Genomic DNA, 26,515 nt, shown 5'->3' with positions numbered 1-26,515 from the left:
ACTTAGAGGAGGTGGGATGAGCATTTTTATACGCCATGTAACGAATAGCAAGCCAAAGAAGAGCAACAAGCATAGTTATGAGTTCCGATTTGAGATTTGAAAACTGACAAAGAAGTTAGTTCGATGAACCCAAGACTGACAAAGCTTTCTGAAACATCAATGATTTAATTCTTCTGTCTGATATAATCTGGCAATAATTGTTACAGTACAGCATTTAGTTATAATTATTTAGTAAGTTCATCATCTCTTTTTTTTTTAATTAATAATGTTCTATACACGGTTACTATAGTCTCATAGTTAATTGAAATTAACTTGAATTTATATAATTTATTATTATTTTAATGTTTTTTTTTAATATCATCTTAAAATTTAAATTATCTAATTATCTTTAGACCTGACAAGTTAATCAGATAGCATTAATTCAAACCACACATGATTTTATTTTATTTTTTCTACAAGAAAAAACATTAGAAACGCTTAAACAATTTTTTTTTGCGTCTTCCTTTTACAGGAGGAAGCGAGAACGATAAACATGGCGTCTTCCCTTTACAGGAGGAAACGAGAACACTCTAAACTTAGAACAAAGTCTCCTTCATTCGATTTTGCTTTGTCCGGCCAATGAGAACATAGGCAAAGGCAGAGACTGGAGTCATGCAGCATCCTTTTTTAATCCCAATCTGTTAAGCTTGAATATATTCGATGATGTCTCTCAACAATCAAACAAAAACATTAAAAATTCACGGGCTCTTAACATATCAGTAAACCCCAGGTTAAATTAGATTTAAACATCTTTTCAATCTAGCTCAACAAGCTGAGCTCTTCTTTCTGCGGCTTTCTTCCTGACAAATATCCCCCAGCGTAGAGCTGCTTTCAGCTTAAGCCATCCAACGACAGCCTTTGAGCCTTTTCCTCGCTCCTGCGCATATGTTTGATCCATCTGAGGCTCGTATGCTTGAACGCTATAAGAGTAACAAGGCTCATCAGGCTGAACAAAACCAGGTCCCATCCCAACTCCACCCATACCAAGTGTTTTTAGCAGTCTCTGCATGTCATCACTCTCCAACATCTCTGAACTCCTTACCCGTATTTCTTCTGTGAAAAAGTCTTCTAATCCATTCCCAGTCCTTGGCCGAGACCAATCTCCTGGAAAGTATGTATCCCCAGCTGGGGTTCCAACAGACATGTAATCCGTGCCACCAGATAATGCTGCTTGTGGATTATTTAGGGTCATTGCTGCATTCTGATCTGACCTAACAAATGGAAATTTAATCAACTGAGGGACTGATGGGTGGTTAATTATAGCTTGGTATTGTGGACTTGGTTCAGAAGGGATAAACTGTTGCTTGTTTTGATCAGATGTTATATACTGATTTCTCTCATAGCTGTTGTCGACTATGGGTGCAGCGGATGCTCCTTTGCCACCCTTATTGCTAGCTAGGGAGTTCAGAACTTTGCCATCATATTCCACAACATGATGCCAATTCTCATATGCTCGCTTCACCAGGGAATCCACTGAAATCTGTAAGCAAACATTAACATGAATGAGCAAAAATCTACTCACAAAGACAAGCAATGCGGATCCTTCAATCCCTAGGGAGGTTTTTGAGCTCATGACTATCAAGATGCTGAACAAAGGATTGGGGCAGCTAAAGTTTCCACAACGTGTCTTAATAAGGTCATTTCTTATGTCTAAATTAGTGAATAACCATCAGTTGTTAATGGTCCTGATGGTCTATCAATCAAACACATCGGCAGGAAAATTCGAATCAACTATCCACCACATACCATGTAACCATCTTGACTGTTATTTAATGTTTAATTTCAAGATTATTTCCACCACCTTTTAGTGAACATATTTCTTTACATCATTAAGTACTATGAGCAGATGACCATTCACTACTTTTCCTAAAGCTAACTGCAGTATTTTGTATGGCACTTTGAATGGACAGATCCTGTGCAATATAAGCAGATGAATATCAGGAGCAAAAATAAAGTGTAAAATGATGTGAAAATATTGTAGTCAATTCTGAATGGTAGAGAATATCTAACCTTTTGATTGTGATTAAGTGAATCCAAAGAGAGGAACTGCCCATCAGAAATAAGGCCCCTGGGCTCATAAACGTTATTGAAAACAACACCAGTGCTATGAGTACCAGCAGCATAGTAAACGTAAAGCTTTCCTCCTAAGACACAAGTCTTCGCATGCTCAACTGTATTCTCCCACATCCTATTTGACATTCCACTTCCAAGGATCTACGTGCACATCAAAATGGGGCAGCAGGAAATTGAAGAGCAATTAATATGGAAACAAGGGATATGAACTGAAAGAAATAATTAGTTTCTCAGCACACATGTAGGGAAAAACAAGCAACCAGAGAAAGGGATTCTTACATTTCTTAATTTCTGTGAATCCCTAAAAAGAACACGGAGAAAATCTTCAACTGTTGTAATATCAGCCATCACCAATTTTTTGTGCAGTGCTCCATCCTTTGCTATCCTGTCCAATCTCCAAACTTCATCTTGTAAAGCCGGCGGGTAGTGTTTTTTGTATACTGCAAATTATAAAAACAATCCTGGTTACAACAACTTGATGGCAACAATTCATCTGAAATTTAATAAAATATAAGAGGCGATATTTTAATCAAGTATAGGCTCCCAAACTATAAGATAGCCCCTAAATTGGAGGTTTGTTTCTAAGACGCTGCAGAACTGGCTGTTGCATCCATTTATAGCATTAGTTAAATTCTAAGGCTTTTGCATTGAATGTTTACACCCAAGAAAATAACTGAACAATGAAGTTCCAAGTCAAAAAGTCCTGTACTACTCATATTTACCTTCACCATCCAGACTTGATAGTGAGTTATCTTTCAACCAAGCTAAGAATTACAGCTTGGAAGAATGCAGAAGGAACTACTGTTCTCCTGCTACTCTTACAACCTTTCACCATCCAATATGCACCATGTCATGCAGTGGAAGGCTACTAGCTTTATCAGCAAATGCACTATAATAGAATGATATCATTGTTTCTCAATTAAAGGACAGAGAAACCCAGAAATATGGTATCATTTGAGAGGCTTAGTGGGCAGCCATCTACCTAGCCAAGTAAGAGTATCTAGATTCTAATATTGTTGATCACTAATTTTTCATGTTTATACTCTAGTGTTCTACTCTTCAAGAAGGATGTGTGCTACATGGAGATTAAACTAGCAATCATAAATTATAACCACCGAAAAACTCACATTCTCCTCGGTGATCTTTAACAGCAAATGCCTCTGTCTTAGCCTCACGAACACGAATCCCCTCACAATATCCAGGAGAAACCTTAACACCAAGCCTGAACTTTCTGCTCCTTATCCAGCTAGAATTGTCAGTAAAAGTAAGATCTCCAAGAGTTCCTACCCCTTCCTTGAGACTGACCTGTAGATCCCCAGTCAGTAGTGGCCTTTTACCTTCACGCTCCTTTACTTCATGGCTTTCAAAATGTTCTGCTGTCCAACCTTCATCAGCTTCATCATTGAAGTCACCTTCAAGAACCACAACATTCAGTTTGGCTGCTGATTCTGGTCCAGTTTGCATGACAGTTCCGGTGCTTGCATCTAACAGGACAACATGGATAGTTGCCCCTTGCTCCCCCTCAACTTTCCCTCCTGTGAACAGGTGAGGAGGCATTCTTGTTCTGAAATGAAGTTGTAGATCGTTTCCATTTGGGCCTGGAAGCTTTGGTGGTGACGACCTGACATGTAGAAATGTAAGTCATATATGAATACCTATACATTGCAGTTGTTTCAACACTTCTAAGTTCCCAACTTCCATCAGGAGAGTATGGGTTATAACTGAAATTTATAAGGATTGTTTCTACATTGTTTGTCTGCATCATGAAGATCCAAGGCAGATTGGAAAGGAAACTTTAGTCTATAGGATTAAAAAATATCCAGGAACCTACCCTCCAGCCAATTTAGCAGGGCCTAACCTCGTCAAAGCACGTTCCACTTCTTCGCTGACCTGATTATTCATTCAAAAAACCAAAATCAGCAAAAGAAGTTGGAGATAGCTAGAATCAGATAACATGTCATGATTGCGATGCCTTCAATAAATTGAACCAACAGCAGAAGCATTGGAGATAGCGAGACAAGAAATCGCTTGAATGTTGCCAACGACTTTTTTTCAACAAATCGAACTAGGGATTGCTGAGCAGCAGTCTCTGCAACTATTTCAGTATGACTATACGTGAGACCTAATAGGTGACTCCAGTCATGATTCTCATGACATACAATGAACTAGAAATATACAGCAGCAGTGGTGTCATTGTATCTTCTAAAGGCTTAGCATGATATCACTCTTCTTATCTATTAAGCTCATCAGCCATCAATATACCACAACCCAACTAAGATTTTATTATAATAAACGAATTAAAGAAAGACTTTATGACTCACAATTCTGCGAAACAAAGGCTCCAAAGATGAGCAAAGTCTTTGCAAACTATCCACCTTCAAAGCCTCCACAATTACACTGCAGATAATTCAAGTCTTATATCAGTTGGAGTGAACTCAAAAGAAATGCCGCAAACCATTTGTACAAAGAAGATAGTAGACAAACTGACTTAATTATGCATCAAACAATGACTTGAAAATTCAACCAATTCCACAGAAGTTTAGGCTGTTTGAAACTCGAGCCCAAAAGCTTAAGCATGCATTTGATATTTCAATAATGATGATCTTGTTCTTAAACATTGGTCTGATTTAGCAAAAGCAACTCAGTGGAAGCTTTGATACTGAAATCAGCCCCAAAGACTGGTTTCAGTAGCCCTAAATCAACAGAACAAACCCACTCTAACACCGCTCTAGTACCCAAGATTCTCTTACAATCACAGGCTCATTCCTTCATGTACCTCCCTTCAATGCCAAACAAGTTGAAGCTCATCTACAAGCAGTTTCAATCATTCCGGAAGTCTATCAAGTCACCAGCCTTGTGATATTGTTAATTAAGATAACATTTCACTGGGCATGAGATCCACCAGTCATTAAGTCACCAAGAGTCATTGAAAAACCAAACCCAACGGATCCAAGAAGATAAATCCAATATCCAAATTCTCCTATAATTAACCCCCCATTTTGGATCCTAATTAACACAACTCATTCTTTCAATTCTCTTATAGTTGTCCTAATTAATCCTTCAAGCCAAGAAACAAAACCACAACACAAATTGCTTAGACCATGAACTACTTGTAATAAAAATCGTAAACAATAAACCTCGTGAAGTAATGCAAAGACAAACCTTGCTAAAGCGGGCAATTTTGCCTTTTTTGATTCTGGCAGGTTGTCAGCTTCATCATCGACACCCTGCTCATAACCTCTTTTCTCAACTCTCCTGCCCCTCGAACTTTCCATTTATAGAAACTTAACAGAATCCAAAAAGATTTCAGTTACCTTTCCAAATTTAGTGGGGTCTCAAGAGTGTTCTAAGGATCCAAGCACAGCCCGAGAGACTTAAAAGAAAAAAAAATGAAAACCCTATATGCACAACATATGAGTACACATCACCATATTCATCTGAAGAGAAAAGACTGAAACTTTCAGACCCCAAAAAAGCAGAAAGAGCTTTCTATGACAGCTTCCAGATCTTGATATTGCAAGGATGATGTGTTTGTTTACTTTGACATAGATCCAAGCTGATTTATTTTCTTTACTTCTGATCTAAGAATAATAATAAATACTTCTTTCTACGTATATAAAAATATAAAAGTAATGCAAGACCAGGCGTGACAGTGAGTGCATGAACGTCTTTGAAACCGCGTTTGAGGGTGTCCATCGGCAAGCATGTGGTATTTGACTGCTTGTGATTTCTTTGGAAGAGGAAAGTCAAACTCGTGGCCCAATAGAACCAAATTGCCTCCCATATATCTATTTTTTTGTTAGGATGTGCACAAGCTGACCACCTCTGTGCTGCTTGGATACAAATAGCTGTTTAGTTTCAATTCCCTTCTTGCTTTTTTGGCTCAGCATCTCTTGTCCCTTGAAATGGATTTATTGTCCTCCATGGATGTTTCAACAATTTCAACTACAGACGCTATAAAAAAGTTTCAATCATTTTGCTATGCTTAAAAATGTTTTTTTTTAAAAGATGAATAACCCTCTAAAACTAGTTTAATATATTTTTTTATTTGCTTTTAAAAGTTTTTTTAGTCGTTTTATTATGAGAAAAAAAAAAAGTAAAAGACCAAATTGCCCCTAGTTGACAATTCAAAGTTTTTATAGTGGAAGGGCAAACCTATTATTACATTGTTTCAATAAATACTAATCTATGTTTGCGTGCACACTAACTTTTCTAGGAGATTTAGGTTCCTTTTTAATGAGAAGGTGCATCCCAATTAGATTTAACAGACTAATTAAATTAAAAAATAAATAAATAAAAGGACTCAGATTTTCAATATAGGCTAAGACACATTTCACTTGAACCGGAACATTGAAATGACCATTTTGCAATCCTCAAGAAAAATCAAACGACTTTCTAGTGAGGGCAATATGCTTTTTTCCTTATTGTTAATTGGTATTATCATATTAATCAAGGAAAAACTAGTCTATTTATATTTTTTTAGTATAATAAAATGATTTAATTATTTTTAAAAGTAAATAGTATTAAATTGGCATCTAGAATTTTTTTTTTGTCCTTTTTACTTATTTATACATAGTAAAACAATTTATTTACCTTTAAAATTTTTTAAAAAAATTATTAGGCTGATATCTAGGGATTTTGTTTTTGTATTTTTCATCTTGGTTTTTTTTTATTATTATACTTAATTGACTCATGACAAGTTGGTATTTTAATAAATATAAAATATTATTTAAAAACCAAAAGTAATTGCGCGCGTGCAATGCAAGCATCAACGAGTGGAAGATGCCCATATTTTTTAGGTAGCGTGTGAAGCATCTCCCAATGGCCAAACGTTGTCTTCCGTGATAGCGTTGGAAATGTCTTGATATCCTCTACCCGATGGTCAGACGTGTGTGCATTGTGACATAGTGGTTGAGTTTCGAAAAACTTTTTTTTTTCTCCTCTCTCTTTTCTATGTCCTTGCCTTGGGTTTCATGCATGCCCTTTCATAAATTAAATGTGTGCTACAATTTGTGTTTGTATCAACTGTGGTCATTATTTTTTTAATTGTTATTTGATTTACTTTTAATTTTTTAAAAGTTGGTTTTATTTCTCAATTTTATCCATCAGCATTTAATTTCATTTAATTTATGTATTGAATTTGGTCCTTTTTTTATTGTTGTTTTTTTATCCTTTTTTATTTATTTTATTTTTCAAATTTGTCCCTAATTATTTTATTTAATTTAATTTTTATATCAGATATGGTCTTTATTTTTTTAATTGCTATTTATTTTATTTTTAAAATCTCTTTCTTGATTTTTTTTAATTATATCCCTTGATATTTGGATAATTGAGAATTTTGTTTCATAATTTTTTTTATATTTGCTTTCTAAGAGGTAATTATGGTCTTAGGTTTCGAAGATTAGTCGGATTTTACTTTAATATTTTTTTTTCAATTTCATCATTCAACATTATGTTATAAAGCCTTGAGCTTCGTGATTTTTTTTCACTTTTCTTTCTATGAGGCTATCCTGATCTCATATTTCGAGCCGTGAGTTAGCCGAGTTAATCCTGATTTAATCGAGTTTTTTATTTTTTCAGTTTTGTCTTTCATTATTTAGTTTACTTGAGAGTTGACCTCTATTATTTTCTTCAATTTCTTTTGTATGGGTTATCCCGGTCTTACAATTGGACCAGAAATTTAGCATGATTTTCAGATTTTTTATTTTTTATTTTTATAAAATTATCTCATTTTTATTCAAGTTTTATTTTGTCATCAACTAAAATCATTAAATTTTTAAAAATAATATTTGGAAAATATTTTTTTATAATATTAACAACCATCATTGTAGAGTCATGGAACAGCGTTCTTGGAGTATCGTGGCTCCATTCTTGCCAGAAGTGACGGAAGTCTCGATCACTATCACCACCTTTTAGGTTTGGAAATATCCGTAAATTTGACTTTTGATCGCTTAATCTAAAATAATCTATGCATTCATTGTTTCATTTCCCCTTACTTGTTAATACTTGATGGTCATTATCATTCAAAATGATATCAGTTTGAAAATATGTTAAAATATATTTTTTTTAATTTTAATTTTTGGTATAAATATATCAAAGTCATAGAAATATACTAAAAAAACCTATCAATTTAATGTTTTTTCAAACCAAACTAGCTGGACAATGTTATTGAAAGATGCGACTGAATGCATTTCTTAATTCCAAAGGAACTGTTGAAGGAAGATTGCAAGCAAAAAGAACACAAGCAAATGACATGGCTGAGGTAGGTGAGATAAGGTGAAGCGAACAGCTGATGCTTTTATACGGTCAACATGCAACATGAAAAAATCCACAAGATCCCTCGATACTAAAGATGGAGATTACGTTGTCCAGGTAGTTTATATCAGGGGTAACAAAACAAGCCTTGTAAAATCATGACTATTACAGTATGCAAAACAGTACAGCACTGTATCAAGTAATTCATTAAGAGCACACTTGAAATAATGGCTGAGCTGGTGGATCCAGAACAGATCGAATTACCGGTGAAAATTGATACATACATACCATTTTTTGCTTGCCTTTGCAAGAAAACTGATGCAATTTGCGAGTGACAGTGTAAGAGAGGATCTCAAGCAATTTGCGAGTGCCTGCTAGTATAAATGCTAACGATAGAACAATTTGCTAGTTCAAGTGCAAGAAATATCTAATATCAATTATATAACAATTACTTTCCTTCGTAACCCAGTTGACGGGCCCGTTGCTCCCATAAGGAAGTAATCTTCCTCTCTCTGATCAGCAATGCTTCAGACCGCTCTCTTGCCTCCTCACATGTTTCAGTTGCAGCATTGCATTTTTCTGCCTCCCTCTGGTATTGGGATGCCACCCTTTTTGCTTCAGCAAGCGTGATGTTCATGTGATGAGCATGCTCTTGAGCAACAGCCTCTTGCAATTTCAACTCCTCTGTTAGAAGGTCTACAAATTGCTTCTCCATCTCCAATTTGAGATCTGGGTCATTGCCCCCGCAATCTATGATAAAAAACAAGATAATGTCATGTCAGTGAGACCACGATTCCTCAAATCATAATTAAAGGAAGCATATAAATGAGAAAGATAAGTTGCCATAAGCTTGAGTCTACTCATAGTAAAACATGCATGTTTTGAGCATGAATGAATGGCTGGAATAAGTTCAAACATCAAGAGTGTTAAAGCAGTTCTTTTGAATTTTGATTTTGTTTCACAACCTAATTTTTTTTCAGATAGTGAAATAGTACGGAATAGCAAAGATAAAAAGGAGCAACTGAATCAAAGCTCAAACTGTAGAGGACATTTGACTAACAAGCTATTGTGCTTTTTTCACTCATCAAATTGCCAGTGGTTGGATTGGCCCTAACTCTTGGAAGCCAGTAGCAGCATCAGAGTTATTAATTAAAGTTACGTGCTTTAAATGTAAAGGAATATGATAATTCAAATAAGAGCAATTAAGATCAATTAAAAACCATTTATGAGCTGAAATCATAAATGGAAGAAACCCAATAACTGGAAAAGAACTAAAATTCCCGTTCTGCAGACTGAGGAAAGACAACACAATTCTTGGGGCGTGCTCACATTTTTATCAAACAAAATGCAAGGTTCTTAGCAGTTGGATGTCCGAAATAACATACAAACAAGGTTCAAATACAAGAATTTATGCTCAAGATTTTATAAAAGATTGATAAAGTTACTGGTCTCACTTCATTAGAGGATTTCAGAAACTGAAGGACAACAAAATCTGCAATGTTCTCAGAATAACAGATAAAAATGATCCAACAAACTGGGTTTGTAGAATGAGCTCTCACCTGTGACTGAAAGGTTGGCCAACCCTGAAAGAAGAAAACAAAACAAGAGCCACAAGAAATTAGTACATAAGAGTCTGATTTCTTCAAAATTAAAACTTGACTTGCAAACAAGCTTAAATATTTTTTCTAATAGAGGCTATAATGAATGCTGTGGCTAGTAGCATTGTTCTAGTAAAAATATTTTCAAATATTTTGCTACCTAAAAAGCTATTCTATTCAATTATTTCCATAGCAGATTTAATTGCACATTCAAGTATCTTGTCAACATGAACGGGCCGATGCCTACCACAAGGTTATTCAAGCATTCGGTTGCAAACGGATCAGGACATCAAAAAAGAAGTGAAATGGATGATTGAGTTAAAAAAGAAATCAGATTCAATAGGAATAAAAGGGGGAAGCATGCAAGATGTGCATTTAAAATGAAGCAGCAGTGAAATAAAAACAATAATTTTATACAAATACAGAGCAAGGAAAGCAAGTTTAAAGACAATTCCTTGCAATTTCTCTCAACCATAAACCAAGCCTTCTTCATTCAATATCAACACTAACAACTTTAACATCGTTTTCTCTTCTCGTATAAAGGTTGTACCAAATTGGAAGTAGAAATAGAAATCCAAAATCGGAAACCAACACAGATAAAAACCTGAGAAATTGATGAACGTGGAACCCCCTAAATTTCTCTCCACCAAACACAAAAACAGTCCACCAATAAAGCAATTAAGAGAATTCAAGATCCAAAATTAGGAACAGCGATAGATCAAGACCACAAATTGATGAAATGGGCACCCTTAATTCCACTCAAATTCACAAAAACTCGATCAAAACTAAAATTGACGACAACCCAGATGCAAAAACACAATAGAATGCCAATAAGACAACACGAAACAACAAAAGCAAGAAGAGACAAGTGTTTGATGGATACCAGGAGCAATCTTGAGTAGAGTCATAGGAGGAGGGCAATCACAGATGCAAGGAGGGCAAGAAGAGGCTTTGGAATCAGGGAATCCAAAAGTCTTCCTGAATCTCCAATACAAAGCAGGACCACACACACCTAAAGCAGAAATCACTGCAAATATGACCAAACAACACCTCAAGCAGGCCCCTGATCTCCTTGACATTTCTCTTTCTCTCTCTTTCTCCTATCAAGATGACTCTGTGTGTGTGTGTCAGCTTCTCTGTCTTGAGAAAAGGCGAGTGAGATCTAATGATGATCTATCTAATGTGGATACAATGATTGAGAGCTGAGGTTGAATCCAAGGAAAGCAATCTATTAATCCTTACTGTTTTGTCAGTGGGTTTTTTCTTTTCTTTTTTATTATCTGAGGAAATTTGTGTCATTACATTACTTTTTTTTTTTTTTTTTATGAGCTGTAATGTAATCAAAATGTGATTTAAAAAATATAATATATTTTTTATTATCTTATTTTGCATGAGATGACAGCTATGGGAGAAATTTCTTGATGTTCATGCTAAATATTTAAGCAGAAATAGATCGAGACTACATAGCGAGGGCAAATTTAAATTTTTTTTTATTATAAAAAATATTAAGATAATACAAATATTTTTTTAAAATAAAATAAAATTCTGTTTATTAACTTGAAAGAGTTTAAACTCAGTTAATTTAATAATATAATTAAAATAATATTAATAACAAATAAAATAGAAAACAAATAACAATTCAATACAAAAAATAAATGTTTGTCAATATCATAGAAATATATCTTTATAATATTTCTAAAATGTATCAATGATTTTATTTATTAACAAAGTAAAAATTAAATGAGAATAAGATAATTACATAGAAAAAAAAATTAAAAATAAATAAATCTTAATTCCTAACAAATAAAATAACAAACAACAAATTTAAAAAGAAAACATTAAAAAAAAGAAGAAATTTATCTAGGTATGTATGAGCCATCACATAGGTAGGTGAATTCTTAAAAATATATTTTTTGAAAGATTCAGACAAGATAATTTTTAATTATCTGGCTTGAGCAAAAATTAAACCAGATCTATAACCTAGTTATGGAATCGAGGTAACTCTATAGAAAACAGACTGAATAAAATAATGAAGCTCAATTTTAAAACCAGCCTAATATTGAAAGGTGAAATAAAAAAAAACAAAAAAAACCTGAGTCAAACTTGACGAACATGTTGAATTCATTACCTGAGATATGATATCGAGATAATTTTATAGAAATAAAAGGTAAGGAAATAAAAAAATATCAATTTCCAACGAGCCTAACAATGATGAATGAAATTTTAAAAATAAAAATAAAAATGACCAAAGTCAATTTAGTCCAACCTTAGAACATGGGTTAGGCAGCACCCACTTGTTGGCGCGTGTGAGGCACATGCCATCCATTTTTTAATTTAAATGATATTTTATAAATATTAAAAAAACTCGATTACCGTTGTCCGACGTAAGAATAACAAAAAATCATAATAAAATAATTAAAATTTCATTGCATTCAAAGCTAAGAAAGATTTTTTTTAGGAGCATTTAAGTAATTGTACTATAGAAAAAAAATTTAAAAACCCCAAAAAAACCCCTTGACCTAAAAAGAATAATTTTTTTCTTTTAATGATAATTTAATAATTAAACTATATATATAAAAAATGTAAAAATATTGACTTACCCCTTTATTTTTTATAATGACTAATGAGTCACATTGAAAAAAAGAGTATCGTATCCCATGTCAAAGCTAAATAAGTTTGTCCTTTAAAGATAAAATAATAATTTTATTGTATGAATCCACGATGAAATGTGATTGTGTTTGTAGTTAATCCCTGAGTTTTTTAAGTTTTTATATAATAGATATAAAAAATAAAAATAAAAAATTAATTAATTTTTTTTTAAGATTAGATATGATATAATAATGAAGAAATTTACACGTGAAGAAAAAAAGAAGAAATATTCATATGACAATGGCTGGTGCTTTGGTTTTTTATTGATTTGGGTTTTGACCTTTGATATATTTGGGCTTTTGTAAATTGGGTGAAGATGTTCCAAACTCTTCGATTCAACTTTTTTCTTTTCGGTACATTTCGTTAATGTTATTTAAATTATACCATCTTTTGGGCCTAATAATTTACGACCAACCATATTACCGGTTCGAGCAAAAGGTCAAAGGCACCACTTCATGCAAGAATTCACACCCAAAACTTTTCACGAGCTCCTGCTCTGTCAAGAGCAAGGTTTAATTCAGTTTGGTGACTTGTCGACCACGATTTGAGGTTGGACTTCTTTTGGACGGGGATGAAAGTTAACCTATGTGACATAACAAGTTAATTTATAATTTAGTTTACTTAGCAAAAATAAGATTTCATTGAGTCGTTTTAAAGTATTTTTTTTTAATTTGATTTTTAAAATAATATTATTTTAGTAAAAAAATTAAAACAATATCATTTTATAGTGAATCTAAATTGACCAAACAAAATCGTGTGGTAATTTAACTGGTTGAAGGATACAGGGAGCTCACGAGTTCGAGTCCCCCACAACATGTATTTTCCTTAAAACAAACAAAACAAGATGATATATATTGTTTTAAGCATTTTAGGTCAAGATCATGTTGTAGCTTAATTGGTCAATGGACTCAGAGTGCTTCCAATGTTGTAAGTTTGAGTCCCCCACAACACATATTTTCCCTTAAACAAACACAGACAACCTAAACATTAGTGTTTGTTTGTTTATTATTTTAAAAAAGAAAGGCATAAACGACACGACAACAAGTTAATGTGTGTGTGTGTGTATATATATATATATAAAAGCCTCTCTCAGCCCATGCACTTGGGCATGATTAGACTTTTTTTTCTTAGCTAATTTTTTTTAAATACTTTTCCAAGTCTATTATTTATAATAGAGTGAGATTTTTATTCAATTTTTACATTCTATATTGAATTGATAATAAATTAATTTTTTTTGTATTTTTATCATATAATAAAATAAAATCAATCAAGGGAAGTTCATAACCCGGGTCGTAGATATAGCGTGATGACTAAATATTAATTAAGGAGTTGGGTTGTGATTTTTTTGCCACTTTTTTTATATTTTTTGTTTTTTTTATTGCCAATTCCATTATTTAGTATGAGTTTTTTTTATTGATTTTTATCCTTTAGTATTGGATTGATGATAAATTAATCTTAGTATTTTCTATCATATAATAAAATATAAAATTAATTCAATTCAGTGAAATCTATAACCAAGTCATGGGGTTGAACTAAATATTAATTAAAGAGTTAGGTAAGGACTTTTCAAGTTTAAACTATAACTTTAATGAAAATTTTAAAAAGTTTTTAATAATCTAAATGTGTTCTTTTAGTTTTCAAAAAAATTGTGTCCAACCGGCAGCAAAAGCAAGGGCGAATAAACTGGTAAACACAACTAAAACACTAAGAGTCGATTTCATTGTTCATATAAATAATATAAATAATGAAATAGGTTGAAATGTTTTTTTAATTGTTTAGTTACAAGCTTAACGAGTGGAAATAGCGTGAGATCATGGGTTCAAGACTTGGTGCTGCCATGTTTTTTTCTCAACTAATAAAAAAAAAGGTTAATATATTATTTTAAGCATTTAAAAATAAAATGGTGTCTTAGATTAGGTGGTTGAAGCATGAGGGCATCTTTAAGGTTGGAGTCATACTAGGTGTATTATTTGATTTAAAACAAATACAAATGTGTTATTTTTTTTTAAAATAATAATAATTGAATTGCACAGACCTCCCTCAGGCCCTTGCGCATGTTTTTTTAGGCTAAGCTAGAATAGTTGATTTTTGTTTTTTTTTTTTAGCTATTTTTTTAAAAAAGTTTTTTAAATTCATTATTTAAAGAGAGATTTTTATTTAATTTTATCATTTAATATTAAATTGATGATAAATTATTTTTTATATTTTTTATTATATAATAAAATTAAAAAAATAAATTGACCGAGTAAAATTCATAACTAAGATCGCAAATTTAATAAGTTGATTAAATATTAATTAAAGAGCTGGGTAGGGATTTTTTGAGATTTGTTTTTTTATATCGTTTGATTTTTCTTGTTGTCAATTTTATTATTTAGTGTTGAATTTTATGCTTGGTATTGGGTTTCTGATAAATTGATCTTGATATTTTCTATTATATAATAAAATAAAAATTTAATTCGACCAGTGAAATTCATAACCCAGATCATGAAATTGTCAGATTTGCTAAATATAATTAAAGAATTAGGCAGAAATTTTTTAAGTTTAAACTATTATACTAAATTTAATAATAATAATAAAAAGTTTTTAATGATTTAAATATATTTTTTATATTTTAAGAAATTTATTTTCACTCCACAACAAAAAAAAAAAAACACGGGCTAATAAACTAGTTTAAGATGGCAAAGATGAAATCCCCAGCATCATTAAACATTTAAACTTTACATGGCTTTCTTCTGCAGCAGAGGTAATAATAATAATAAAAAAAAAACTAATCGTGGCTTTAGGGCACACGTACTGTCGGTGCCCCAAATCTAGCTGGAAATGACAACCAAACACGCTTGACAATGGTGTCTTTTTTTTTTATTATTATTATTAAAGTAGATGTTCGAGTCAGTTTATATGTATCTCGATTAATTTTATAAATTTTAAAATTAATAATTAAATAAATAAATTTTAAAATTAACAACTAATAACTATCTTATTAATAATCACAATAATTAAATATGAGATAACAGAACAAACAAACCCATGATATCCTTTGAAGTTAAATGATGGACCTTCGGACTATCAATGAAATGCAAGTGTAATATGAAATGGGTTGGAAGATGGTAAAATTCAGGCCAAATCATGGGAATTTAAAAGCAAATCCCAATGAATCTTTTAACAATCACAGTGATAAAGTTGTAGAAAAACTTCAAATATAAAAGGATTTTTCTTGGCTGGGTTTTGGGCTTTATTTACACTTGCAAAAACAAGTTACTCGAAAGAACGAGAAAAGCTCCATTGCTTAACTAAGTTTGAGTTTGATTCATCAAGCGACAAACAAAGTACGTAAAAAATTAAGAAGATGAAAATTATGTTTTATAGAGAAGAGATTTGTATCTGAAAAGATCTGTTTATTCTCTAGTAGAATACCATGTTTATTCAAGCAAGTTTGCCTCCTTAATTTTTAGGTTTAGGCTTTGCTCATTACAGCTTATATATTCTTAACAAAATATATACCTCATGCTTCTCTTAATTAGCTTTCAAATTCCTTTTCAAGTACTTCTTGGGTCCATTCCTCCAGTTGCTTGTTTCTAAATCTTTGGTTGTTCATGTTATTCGTACCGTATGGGTCTAACTACATCTAAATTATCATCTTGTTCTTAGTTATATTTGTTTTTGGGTTATGTGAATTGCTATAAAGGATATTGTTGTTATGATCCTTTGTCCAAAAAAGTTATTATTTCTCTGCATGTCATTTTTAAGGAAGATCATTTTCCATATAATTCTCTCATGGGATAATTTGTTTCCAATTCATACAAGGCACAAGATTTTTCACATCTTAAGGTTGATTTAGTCACATCGTCTTCTTCGCTGCCTTCCCTTGTTCCTCTACCCCCATTTATTGTTGTTTTTTACTCTTCATATGTTGAACCATCTTCATTCAATGAAGTTGGCAAGCATCAATGCTGGTGCGATGCTCTATGATAACTGAATATCAAGCTCTGCTCTCCAATCAGACTTGGACTCTTGTTCCTCCTCCTTCCACACTTGTAATAAAATTGGTTGTCGATGGGTTTATAAGCAGAAACTAGGGGCAGATGGCTCTCTTGAGAGATACGAGGCTCGGTTAGTTGGCCAATGATATAATCAGCAAGCTGGGGTTGATTTTGATGAAACTTTTAGTCCTGTAATTAAGCCTGTTACCATTCGTACTATTCTTAGTCTTACACTCTATCATGGCTGGGTAATCCACCGGTTGAATGTTAAAAATACCTTTCTTCATGGTCATCTTATTCAAACTATCTTCATACGGTAACCATCTGGGTTTGTTCATCTTTGTCATCCCAATTATCTTTTTCACCTTTATCATGTCATCTATGGTCTCAAATAGGCACCGAGAGCATGATTCACTCGTTTTACTGTGTTCTTATACGTACGCTCATGGTTTTACTTGTAGCCGTGCTGATTATTCCATGTTTGTTTATCGCATGACCACTGATATGACAATCTTGTTTTTTTATATGGATAACATTATTCTTACAGCTTCCTCTTCACTCTTCTGAAGTTTGAATTTGCCATGAATGATTTGAGGGGCTCCATTATTTCTTGGACATTGAAGTCTATAAGAATATTGGTGATCTGTTTTTATCTCAATCCAAGTATGCCACTGATTACTCTCTCATGCTTCCATTGGAAATTCCAAACCTATTTATATTATAAGTACTTCCATATGTTATTTGTCTCTTTTTGAATGGCTCTCCATTTAAAGACCCAACACTCTTTCGAAGCATTGTTGGTGGTCTTTAGTACCTTACCTTCACACGTCCTGATATTGCTTCTGTTGTTAATACAACTTGTTAGTTCATGCATGCTCCTCATGATGTTCATTGGCATGCCGTTAAAAGGATTTTACGTTATATCAAAGGTACATATTTTGGCTTACAACTATACCATTATGATCCTTCTTCATTACTTGCTTATAGTGATGCATATTGGGCTGGATGTCCTGATACTTGATGATCTACTGCTGGGTTTTGTGTTTTTCTTGGTCTTAATCTAGTCTCCTGGGCAGCCAAAAAACAACATATGGTTTCAAGAAGCAGTACAGAATCCTAGTATCAACATTGGACTTGTATGTTTCACCTTGTCTACCCATTGAAGTATTTTGTGATAATATCTCTACCACCTATCTTGTTGTCAATCCTGATAATCATGCCCAGACTAAGCATTTAGAGGTTGATTTGCATTCTGTTCGCGAACGGGTTGCTTGGGGAGATATCAAAGTCAATTTTGTTTCCAGCAGTGATCAAGTGGCTGATATTTTCACCAAAGGGCTCTCTTCTGCTCCATTTGCCTGATTATGTGCCAATATATATGAGCATTCTAGCATCTCATGCTCAAATTGCCAAGGGGGGTGTAATGGACAATAGCAATTTGTTATCCTTAATTTCATGTTAGCTATATATGGTAGTCTTGTATTGTATGTCATACAATATATTGCAATTAAGGTAAGCTTATATATTGGTTGTATGGTCGTATAATGATGATATATACACAGAGATAGCCCTCATATGGAGGTCATCTCCTTCCAAAACTCTTTAATATAATGGGGCATGGCCTGCCTGTTATAGCTATTGAGAGTGAGAGATTGTTAGTTGCTTATGTTGGATCCTAGACTCGCCCAGCTTGTCATTATTGAATTTTCAAAGCATAGATTCGCAGAGATGCAAGCAATTGTATGATTTCCTTTTTTTTTAAATTATAGGCATATCACGGGACCGCATCATGTTGCTACATACACTTGTAAATTGAAGCACACATTTTGTAACGCTAATGGCAGTTCCCTAGTTGACTACTCATGCTTCCTTTTCATTCTTTATTTGTCCGCTTTAAATCTGGATAATACTGGTCTATCCATCCCTGAATGATCTCAACTTCCTGTCTCCTCAGCTCTTTAAGCCATTCTGGGTCATCTTTCGTTGCGGATCGAAAATCGACATGATGAGCTCCTTTAAAAAACAACGACATGAGTTTTAAGTTGCAGCACATAAAAGCATGCTGTAAGAAGGAAGAAGCAGAAGAGGGATTCACATTATCACGTACCCTTTTCTGTGACAAGGGCAATGATGCTGGAAGATATATTTTTCAGCACACTGAAGATCCAAAGATACTAAGTTAGATCTTTGCAGCAGCATCAGCAATAAGAGGTATAAATAAGCAAAAAAGTAGTCAAGAGATAATCTTTAGAGGATGCCTTGTGTGCCAACAATTGAGGGTGAACCCTAGCTGTTGTTGTGACGAAGAAATCCACAATATATACCATTAATGGTTAGCTGAAAACTAAACAGGATGCCAAAGAGAAATAGAAGAACTAACCCTCCTCTGCTCCAGGGGTCTTGCATTCCATTTGAAAATATGATGTTGCCACCTGATCTCTTCAGAACAAGATCAATTCTCTACACAGAAGACAGACATTTTCTAAAATAATAAACATGTCTGCTCCCTTTATCTCTTGATGGCTTAAGAAATTATGACAGGAATTTCATACATAAAAGAAGGGAAAATGAAGAAAACTCACTTTGCCACCGAATTCAGTAGTGATCCAATGAGGTCGAGGTTTAACCCCAAACGTTTTCATACAATCTTCTGCAAACTCTTTGTAACTAAAGCTGGATGTGGGAAACATGCTCTCTTCAGAGCATGTCATTGGCATGACCATCTCTGTGCATGCCTGCATGATTTTTAGATGAAAGGTTTAGTCTTGTAATCAAGCAACTCACAAATTTGGGTTATAGGCTATCTATTGGTGTGCTTCAAATTCGAGGCCAAGCAGTAAAGAACGGATCAGTTTCATAATTTATGCTACATAATTTCTTCTGAAGTAATAATGTCTTATACAGGCCTAAAAACTTTTCAAATATACCTTCAGATTAGCCATGTAAAGCCTTAAATAATTTACATGATTTTTTTTGTCTTACTCAAATTAAATCAGCAAATCAAAAATAAGGAATTGGAAGGATTATGGTCATAAATATGTACCTGCCAATTCCAACCATGTAGACCATGAGCATCAGGTCCATGTTCCAACTTAAAGCATTTTTCTGCCCGAGAATAGTTGTAATATAAGCTTGCAGCTGCGAACACCCTGGTGATCTTGGAAGCCCCCGATGGAAATCCATCGATAATCTTGCACATCTTCATCAGAGACAGCAATTTTCCAGAGTATATAATCAGTCGGAGATATTCAAAATAGTTTTTTTTTATATGAATTCTTATGCGTTTCTACCTGCATTAGAAAGCAAATCTTACCGCTTGCACAGGGTAGGCAGGCAATGGCATCATAAAATTAGCTTCAGTTGGGTAATTCACCATGGCTGTGTAAACAAATGCTGACCATAACCATTCCCAGACTGAATCTAGTGAATGAAGGTCTCTGAACAAGGAAACCAATAAATTAATCTTGGGACTTGAGGTTAGAAAATCCACTCAGAAATGTGCATTAAACAATTTCTTTGGTGGAAACTAACTTATCTTCAACTATTTGCTGATCTTCTATAACCAAAGTGGGGTTGACATGAAAGTGAAAATGGCCTTATGAGTCTTGTAAACGTGTGTGTGTGGTGAAGTTGCTAAGAGCATTACTCATACATGTTTTCAACCAAAAGATAGATTTTATCATTAAAAGGATTAACAGTATTCTCAATAACTATTGTGTCCCAATATCACAAAATCTCCTGGCTATGGAAAAATGTCAAGAAATTCTTTTGACTGTATATGACTATCTATCCCCATATTCTGTCATGCATTTTGCAATATCCTATGTGAAAAATATGGGCATTTTCTTCTGCAAGTTCTGCATCGTTGGCCATTTCCTCTTTCAAAAGTCATAGCATTAGTTTCTGCCAAATCCTCTCATGCATTTAGGCAGGTATCGTGTCTATTCTCTTCTTTTTTATCCCAGCCTTATAACTAGTTGATTATTGTATTGATAAATTAAATTGAAGAGGTAGCAAGTAGGATTGTCTTTCCTCCCAAATGAAAGGTCAAGGTTCTCTCTCACCATTGATGTATCAAAGGCAGAGTCTGTACATGAAACACAATTTCATAAAACAGAATTATACTTTATTTTTTTAATTCTCTGTGGATTGTATGAATAAAAGGTAAGGCTTACTGGCAAGCTCTGAAAGTTCTGCTCAGTTCAGCCAAACCTTCGTTCTGAGCTGATAGTGCCTCCAGCTCTGCCCAGCTCCCTTTTATCACTTCATAGCAATTCAAGCTTGCTTCCTGCCCATATTAATAAAATTATCTTTCAATACAAGAAAAAAGGAGTCTGAGAAAAAATTGAACCGAAATGACACCCTCTACAACACACACAGAAGAAGAGGGAGAAAGAAAAGGAGACCTTGAAATCCTGGGAGACAGCATCATAAAAGCTTGACCATGGAGTGATGTCATCAAACTGCAAAATAGGGGCTGAAGATGCCAATGCACCAATGGCTATGTGTGGGTATTTCAGTCTGAACCAGGCTGCCAGCACTGAGAGAGAGAGGAGGAAACCTTTTCATTAAAAACAAGAAATAAAGAGACTAATTTCACCGGTGACAAGAAAATTAAAACAGCAGTCCCACCATCTAGACCATTTTTCTACGAGTCAACTGAAACAACTAGCAGTCCCCCACTATAAAGAGGCATTAGCATCTACCATCCTACTACACCATTGATGACTATTTTTTCAATTACTACATTTGGCTACTATCCCATTGATCTTAATTTCCTAGGCAAAGTCATCTAGTTTGATGTTAAATGAATTTATCTTAGCCATTTACTACAGCCATTAAGCATCAAAAGCTGAGAGGGGATTTTGAGCCTACTTCCTCCATAAGAGCCACCAAAAACCACCACAGGAGATGCTTCAGAGGAAAGATTATGCTTCAAACTCCTTATCAGAAGTGCAAAATCAGCCAACGCTTGTTGTGAATTCAAGTATCCCAATGTCTCTGCAGACTTGTATGATTTGTTTCCAAATGGCATTGACTCCCCATAAAATCTGTGCTGAAAAATAACACTAAAACAAATCAATCATAAATGTTAATGCTGAATGACAGTCAAGTTCACAGCTGGTTTTTAATCAATAGCTAATGTTGTGGAGCTTTTTTAGAAACAATACTTCAATGAAAACCAGAAGAGCTCTGAACTTGGGAGCAATGTCAAGCAAGAAGCCAGTATTGGCAGCAAACCACTCAATGTCACCTTCATTTCCAGTGTAGACGAAGATAGGAGCTCCTCTGTGCCAGTAATGGCTGTTGACAAGGTACTTTTGGTAGAAAATTTTTGAGCTTTTAGGCTGAAATGTGAAGTGGTCTAGGACTTGCGGGAAGTAGTGAGTCTTGTATGGGATCTTTGGTTTTGAGGCCTTTGGTTGTTTGGCTAAAGATTGATCATAACTTGGTCTTGGAAAAAATGTGGGCACTGATTGTATTACTGGTAGTGTTGCAAGAATGGCAAAGACTGGAAGCAGAAGAGATGCACAAGGAGCCATTCTCACTCAGGAAGAGATGGGGCTAGTCCTGGAGGATTTTTTATACCAGGCGTCCACCTTTGCTCGTGACTTGCCTTTCGTTATTTTGGAGTCTTGCTGAAGGCAGAGGATAAGGATTTCAATTTACTGTCCATTATTGAGTGTGAATCTTTTTTACTTGAGCTATAGCACTGTACAATACTTGTTGTCAGCTAGCTGCAAAGTACGCCAACTGAGAATAACAGCAGGTGGCATGAGAGATTGTCAAAATTAGCATCACTGCAACAAAACAGGCATTAAGTAGTATCAGACTATCAGGTCAATTTCTCCTTCTCTTTCTACTTCTTACTCTTAAGAGATGAAGTCTCATTTACACATGTATACTTAGCACTATTATTATGACAAAGTTACCATTGTTAAGTTTTCCTTTGGGGAGAGGGAAGGTTCTCCATGGTATTAGAGGGTCCTCTTCAAGTTTGGGCGGTAGGGTTTTGCCCATTTACAGCAGTTATTACGAATACGTTGGCATTTCATGCTATGTTGCTTCACTTTCATGGCTTACATTAACTTTACCAAGTAAGCCTCTACTGTCATGCTTGCAGAAGTGGTCCTACTCATTGTTGAAGGAATCAGACGTGAGAAGTAAAAACATGTATCCTGGCAAAACAAAACATCTGTTTCTCACAGTCTCACTCACTGAAGCTTAATTTGAACTGTTCAAAGCAAATTCTAGAGTACCCTCAAGCATCTTTACTGATGCATGTAGTGTTGCTGCAGTGTGTCACATGACATGCATGAAGTTAGATCCAAATCCCAAACTGCGAGCCAAAGAGCAAAGGCTGTTTCATGGCAGTTAAAAGCAGATGGGGTCACTGTATAAACAGGGTTGGCAAGGTAGTGCGAGAGATCCATTGCTTTGCTGCCACAAGCGTGACATAAGTGATGGGCCAAGGCTGAGCAGAGCCGTTTGCTCTACCATCAGTACAAGGGATAAACTACCGAAGTTTTAACCTCTTATCCCACATTTCTACGTCTCTGGGGCTTTGATTCTTTGAAGATTTCAGTCAGTATCTTTAAACATTATGTTCTGATTAATTTCCATTTTTGGAGTGAATTCTGCTTTGTGTTGATAAGAATTCTGCGTTGTGTGGATAAGATGAGATAAGACTATTCCAAAATATCAATCAATAATTGATTGTTGATTACAAGTTCTTATCAGTATAATTCTAATAAATTGCTTTCAAATTCTTCCTTTTGAACTTGCGTGTGTGTGTGTATATATTATGATCTGTTCATGGACGGACTGAGTCGGGTTTTGATGGAAACACCTCAAATCTTCACATCTCGAGGCTCGGTCACCTGGCCACACATCAAGGCCCCAGCCTGACAAGGCTCTTCGCATGTGCTGTGATATGATAAATGTTGATAATTAATGCCGACATCAAATTAATATGCTTTTATGACCAATCAAACATTCCACCTCACAATTGCATTTTGCTTTAGCCAAAAAAAAAAAAAAAAAAAGAGCAACATATATTTATTTATTAAAAAATATTTTCCTTTTATTTTTATAAAAAATTAAATTATTTTATAATATTTGATAGTATCTATAAAAACATTTTTCAAGACTATACCATGAAAAATAACCTAAAAAATCACTTATTAATATATTAGTTTTTTTTCAAGTTTATCTAACAGAACATTAAATATAATTATTTAACTACTTACAAATTACAATAAAAAAATGAGATTTAAGAAATGTGATGATGAAAAAAGATTTATTTTATCATATATTAATATATAGTTTATTTTATAAAATGTAACTATACATATAATATAAATATTTTAAATATAATATTATAGATATATAACTGTTTTTTTTTCTGGTGTTTTAAAAATTGAAAAGAGTAAATTTCTTTTCTATGGTATTCTAATTTTATAACATAATTTATACGACTTAAAATTCATAATTATTATATAATATAACTTGTTTTGTATTCGAATGTATTTTCTAGCAATATTATATAAATTAAAGTGTTATATGCACTAATTTATCAAATTAATATGCTTTTATATTGTATGTTATCTCCTATATAAATATATTGGTAATTTATTATTTTTTAATAATATTTTATTTTAAAGTATTTTATTAATATATATATATAATTAAATAATGAAGTATCTTACTATTTTAATTTTCTTATCCTTTATGGAAAGTGTTTCCCAATTTTTTAAATAGGAAAACACTTTTCTCCATCTAAATTTTATGTTTTTTATTAAAAAATAATTTTGTTGATTATTTTTCTATGATGTAGTTAGATATAAAAAAAATCAAGAAAATATTTTCCAACAAATAATATATTTTCTTAAGAAGAAATCATTAACGATCCAAAAGAAAAGGAAAGGAAAAGAGATATTGCATTAAAAATCAGAAAAGAATGTGTTCTTTCTCAGCAACAAAAACTAAGAAACACATCAATTAAGCTACTAATCAAGTAGCCTTAAATACTTTAATCAACTAAACTAATTATATTGAGATTAAAAGATTGATTTCCTTAGTCTTGAAAAATAGATTCAAATCTTATAAAATCCAAACCCAATTTTTATCCAATTAGATGATAATCTCATCTTAATTAATCTTTGATTATTTCTTCCTCACCAAGTCCCATTCCTTCCTCGCCAAGTTTGCCACTCTTCCAAGTCACATTCACAACATGTTCCAAAATGAAGACATTTGCCAAAAAGATCCTAGAAGCTCCCATGATCATCCAGCACATTTCACACCCACCACATGCAAGGTCATTAGCCCTCCACATCTACACCTCAAATATCTCAGCCCACCAAACCCTTCCTAGATTTGCCTTATAAAGAAGTATTCAAAGTTCAAGATACATAACTTGTAAAGCGAAAAAAGCAAGGCGATAAAACCCTCTCCATCAAAGCTTTGAAACAATGGCTACCAAAAAAGAAATGGAAGTGGTGAAAGGAGTAGACTTGAAGAGGTACATGGGAAGATGGTACGAAATTGCTTCATTTCCATCAAGATTCCAACCCAAGAACGGAGTGAACACAAGGGCCACTTATACGCTGAATGAGGATGGCACTGTCCATGTGCTTAATGAGACGTGGAATGATGGCAAGAGAGGGTACATAGAGGGTTCTGCTTATAAGGCTGATCCTAACAGTGATGAGGCTAAACTCAAGGTCAAGTTTTATGTCCCGCCATTCTTGCCCATCATTCCTGTTGTTGGAGATTACTGGGTTCTGTCACTTGATGAGGATTATCAGTATGCTTTGATTGGCCAGGCTAGCAGGAAATATCTCTGGGTATGTATGAATGCAATTTCTTTTTCTTTGCTTTGTATCTTTTTTTTTGTTAAAATCGGGGCTAAAACGCCCAATTAAATCTTTGCTTTGCTTATTTGTCTTGATTATGCTCCTTCTTTCTGGACTAATTTCTTGAATCAGTTTATTGATTAATGATTTGCTCCAAATCTATACTTCTGACGTTGGTTGATTTGCTCATGTTATGATTGATAATTAAAATTAAAAACTGCAAATTGGTGAGAAGAAAATTGTTTGGTGGATAAAATCTTGGGGAAGGTATGCAAGTTGTCCTCTCGATTGCAGGCCCTTTCTTGTTTCGTTGTCCTCTTTGAAAATTGTTATTTTCTCCGCAGCTTTCCCCTTCACCATCTTTCCTTCCATTAGTAGTGAAAACCAGACAAGAATGGAGGGTTTCAGCCCCATTCTTCTCTGCCCTACCCCTCCTAAACAAACATGGTGTTTAAAGTTTGAAGCTTGTAGGGCTTTGTGCTCTTTAAATCCACAAACAGGATGGTGCATGTATAGTTTATGCAGCGTGCTTAGCTTCTGGTCTCAGCATTATGTGTTCTGTGCTGCTTTCAGATACTATGCAGGAAGACCCATATGGAGGATGAGATCTATAATCAGCTAGTGGAGAAGGCCAAAGAAGAGGGATATGACGTGGAGAAGCTCCACAAGACTCCACAGACTGACCCACCACCGGAAGAAGAAGGGCCCAAGGACACCAAAGGCATCTGGTGGTTCAAATCCATTCTAGGAAAGTAAAGTAGATAATAAGAATGAGATTATCAAGCAGAGGGTTAAGCACATGCACAACATAGAGCGGTACTACTGTGTTTTACCCCTTTGTGCCTTTGTTTCTGTAAAGAAGGTTCTTGTTTTTAAATAGTCGGTTCCTGAATTATATAGAAGGTGCAGAACTTTTTCTAAATAATTTTGATGTGTGGTTGAAAAGGCTTTTGAATTTGATTGATAAGGCTCGGATTGTTGTTTGTCTTGTGGGGTGCGATTTGTGTTTTGGGTGATAATATCACGCCCACAGTTTGCAAAAAGGAGTAACAATGCCAAACTA

General features: G+C 33.9%; 4 protein-coding genes and 1 long non-coding RNA gene across 10 annotated transcripts; 2 read left to right on the top strand and 3 right to left on the bottom strand.

The window, feature by feature from the left end:
* Positions 1-416: 416 nt before the first annotated feature.
* LOC7489462 (calmodulin-binding protein 60 E) lies at positions 417-5,800 on the bottom strand. 4 transcript variants are annotated; one of them, XM_052448967.1, is made up of 7 exons: positions 5,275-5,799; positions 4,434-4,509; positions 3,944-4,002; positions 3,240-3,733; positions 2,392-2,552; positions 2,050-2,253; positions 417-1,519 (listed from the first exon to the last, which is right to left on the bottom strand). In XM_052448967.1, the coding sequence occupies exons 1-7, from the start codon at positions 5,385-5,387 to the stop codon at positions 794-796; spliced, it is 1,833 nt and encodes a 610-aa protein (XP_052304927.1). In that variant the 5' UTR covers positions 5,388-5,799; the 3' UTR covers positions 417-793. The 4 variants fall into 4 exon arrangements, with proteins under 4 accessions (XP_052304927.1, XP_024446179.1, XP_024446178.1 ...); XM_024590411.2 differs by lacking the exon at positions 4,434-4,509 and having other exon boundaries at positions 5,275-5,796; XM_024590410.2 differs by lacking the exons at positions 3,944-4,002; positions 4,434-4,509 and having other exon boundaries at positions 5,275-5,800.
* Positions 5,801-8,586: 2,786 nt separating this feature from the next.
* Positions 8,587-11,270, bottom strand: LOC7489461 (uncharacterized). Its single transcript, XM_002324520.4, has 3 exons — positions 10,849-11,270; positions 9,927-9,950; positions 8,587-9,117 (listed from the first exon to the last, which is right to left on the bottom strand). Exons 1-3 carry the CDS (start codon positions 11,042-11,044, stop codon positions 8,816-8,818), a joined length of 522 nt encoding a protein of 173 aa, XP_002324556.2. The 5' UTR covers positions 11,045-11,270; the 3' UTR covers positions 8,587-8,815.
* A 4,538-nt stretch (positions 11,271-15,808) lies between these two features.
* Positions 15,809-18,192, top strand: LOC112325093 (uncharacterized). Its single transcript, XR_008058018.1, has 2 exons — positions 15,809-17,523; positions 17,659-18,192. It is a non-coding gene; the product is annotated as an uncharacterized LOC112325093 (long non-coding RNA).
* A 131-nt stretch (positions 18,193-18,323) lies between these two features.
* Positions 18,324-22,204, bottom strand: LOC7493410 (uncharacterized). Of its 3 annotated transcripts, none has more exons than XM_002324519.4 (10): positions 21,766-22,204; positions 21,470-21,650; positions 21,001-21,134; positions 20,770-20,882; positions 19,908-20,031; positions 19,638-19,793; positions 19,177-19,329; positions 18,975-19,054; positions 18,702-18,751; positions 18,324-18,607 (listed from the first exon to the last, which is right to left on the bottom strand). In XM_002324519.4, the coding sequence occupies exons 1-10, from the start codon at positions 22,135-22,137 to the stop codon at positions 18,468-18,470; spliced, it is 1,503 nt and encodes a 500-aa protein (XP_002324555.2). In that variant the 5' UTR covers positions 22,138-22,204; the 3' UTR covers positions 18,324-18,467. The 3 variants fall into 3 exon arrangements, with proteins under 3 accessions (XP_002324555.2, XP_024446552.1, XP_024446553.1); XM_024590784.2 differs by having other exon boundaries at positions 21,470-21,663; positions 21,766-22,003; XM_024590785.2 differs by having other exon boundaries at positions 21,470-21,645; positions 21,766-22,003.
* Positions 22,205-24,691: 2,487 nt separating this feature from the next.
* Positions 24,692-26,435, top strand: LOC7489460 (temperature-induced lipocalin-1). The gene is made up of 2 exons (XM_002325111.4): positions 24,692-25,443; positions 26,026-26,435. Exons 1-2 carry the CDS (start codon positions 25,069-25,071, stop codon positions 26,206-26,208), a joined length of 558 nt encoding a protein of 185 aa, XP_002325147.4. The 5' UTR covers positions 24,692-25,068; the 3' UTR covers positions 26,209-26,435.
* Positions 26,436-26,515: the final 80 nt, after the last annotated feature.

This window comes from Populus trichocarpa, chromosome 18, assembly GCF_000002775.5.
Source record: "Populus trichocarpa isolate Nisqually-1 chromosome 18, P.trichocarpa_v4.1, whole genome shotgun sequence".
NCBI lineage: Eukaryota > Viridiplantae > Streptophyta > Magnoliopsida > Malpighiales > Salicaceae > Populus > Populus trichocarpa.
This window is presented reverse-complemented; position numbering and strand designations above follow the sequence as displayed.

Coding starts and splice junctions, on each gene's coding strand:
- LOC7489462 (XM_052448967.1), bottom strand. CDS start 5,387: ATGGAAAGTTCGAGGGGCAGGAGAGTTGAGAAAAGAGGTTATGAGCAG. Junction 4,510..5,274: donor AAATTGCCCGCTTTAGCAAG/GTTTGTCTTTGC, acceptor AATTATCTGCAG/TGTAATTGTGGAGGCTTTGA. Junction 2,553..3,239: donor TAAAGATCACCGAGGAGAAT/GTGAGTTTTTCG, acceptor TATAATTTGCAG/TATACAAAAAACACTACCCG.
- LOC7489461 (XM_002324520.4), bottom strand. CDS start 11,044: ATGTCAAGGAGATCAGGGGCCTGCTTGAGGTGTTGTTTGGTCATATTT. Junction 9,951..10,848: donor TCTACTCAAGATTGCTCCTG/GTATCCATCAAA, acceptor TTCTTCTTTCAG/GGTTGGCCAACCTTTCAGTC. Junction 9,118..9,926: donor GGCCAACCTTTCAGTCACAG/GTGAGAGCTCAT, acceptor TTTTTATCATAG/ATTGCGGGGGCAATGACCCA.
- LOC7493410 (XM_002324519.4), bottom strand. CDS start 22,137: ATGGCTCCTTGTGCATCTCTTCTGCTTCCAGTCTTTGCCATTCTTGCA. Junction 20,883..21,000: donor CTGTCTCCCAGGATTTCAAG/GTCTCCTTTTCT, acceptor TAATATGGGCAG/GAAGCAAGCTTGAATTGCTA. Junction 19,794..19,907: donor CTGCCTACCCTGTGCAAGCG/GTAAGATTTGCT, acceptor TCTCTGATGAAG/ATGTGCAAGATTATCGATGG.
- LOC7489460 (XM_002325111.4), top strand. CDS start 25,069: ATGGCTACCAAAAAAGAAATGGAAGTGGTGAAAGGAGTAGACTTGAAG. Junction 25,444..26,025: donor CTAGCAGGAAATATCTCTGG/GTATGTATGAAT, acceptor TGCTGCTTTCAG/ATACTATGCAGGAAGACCCA.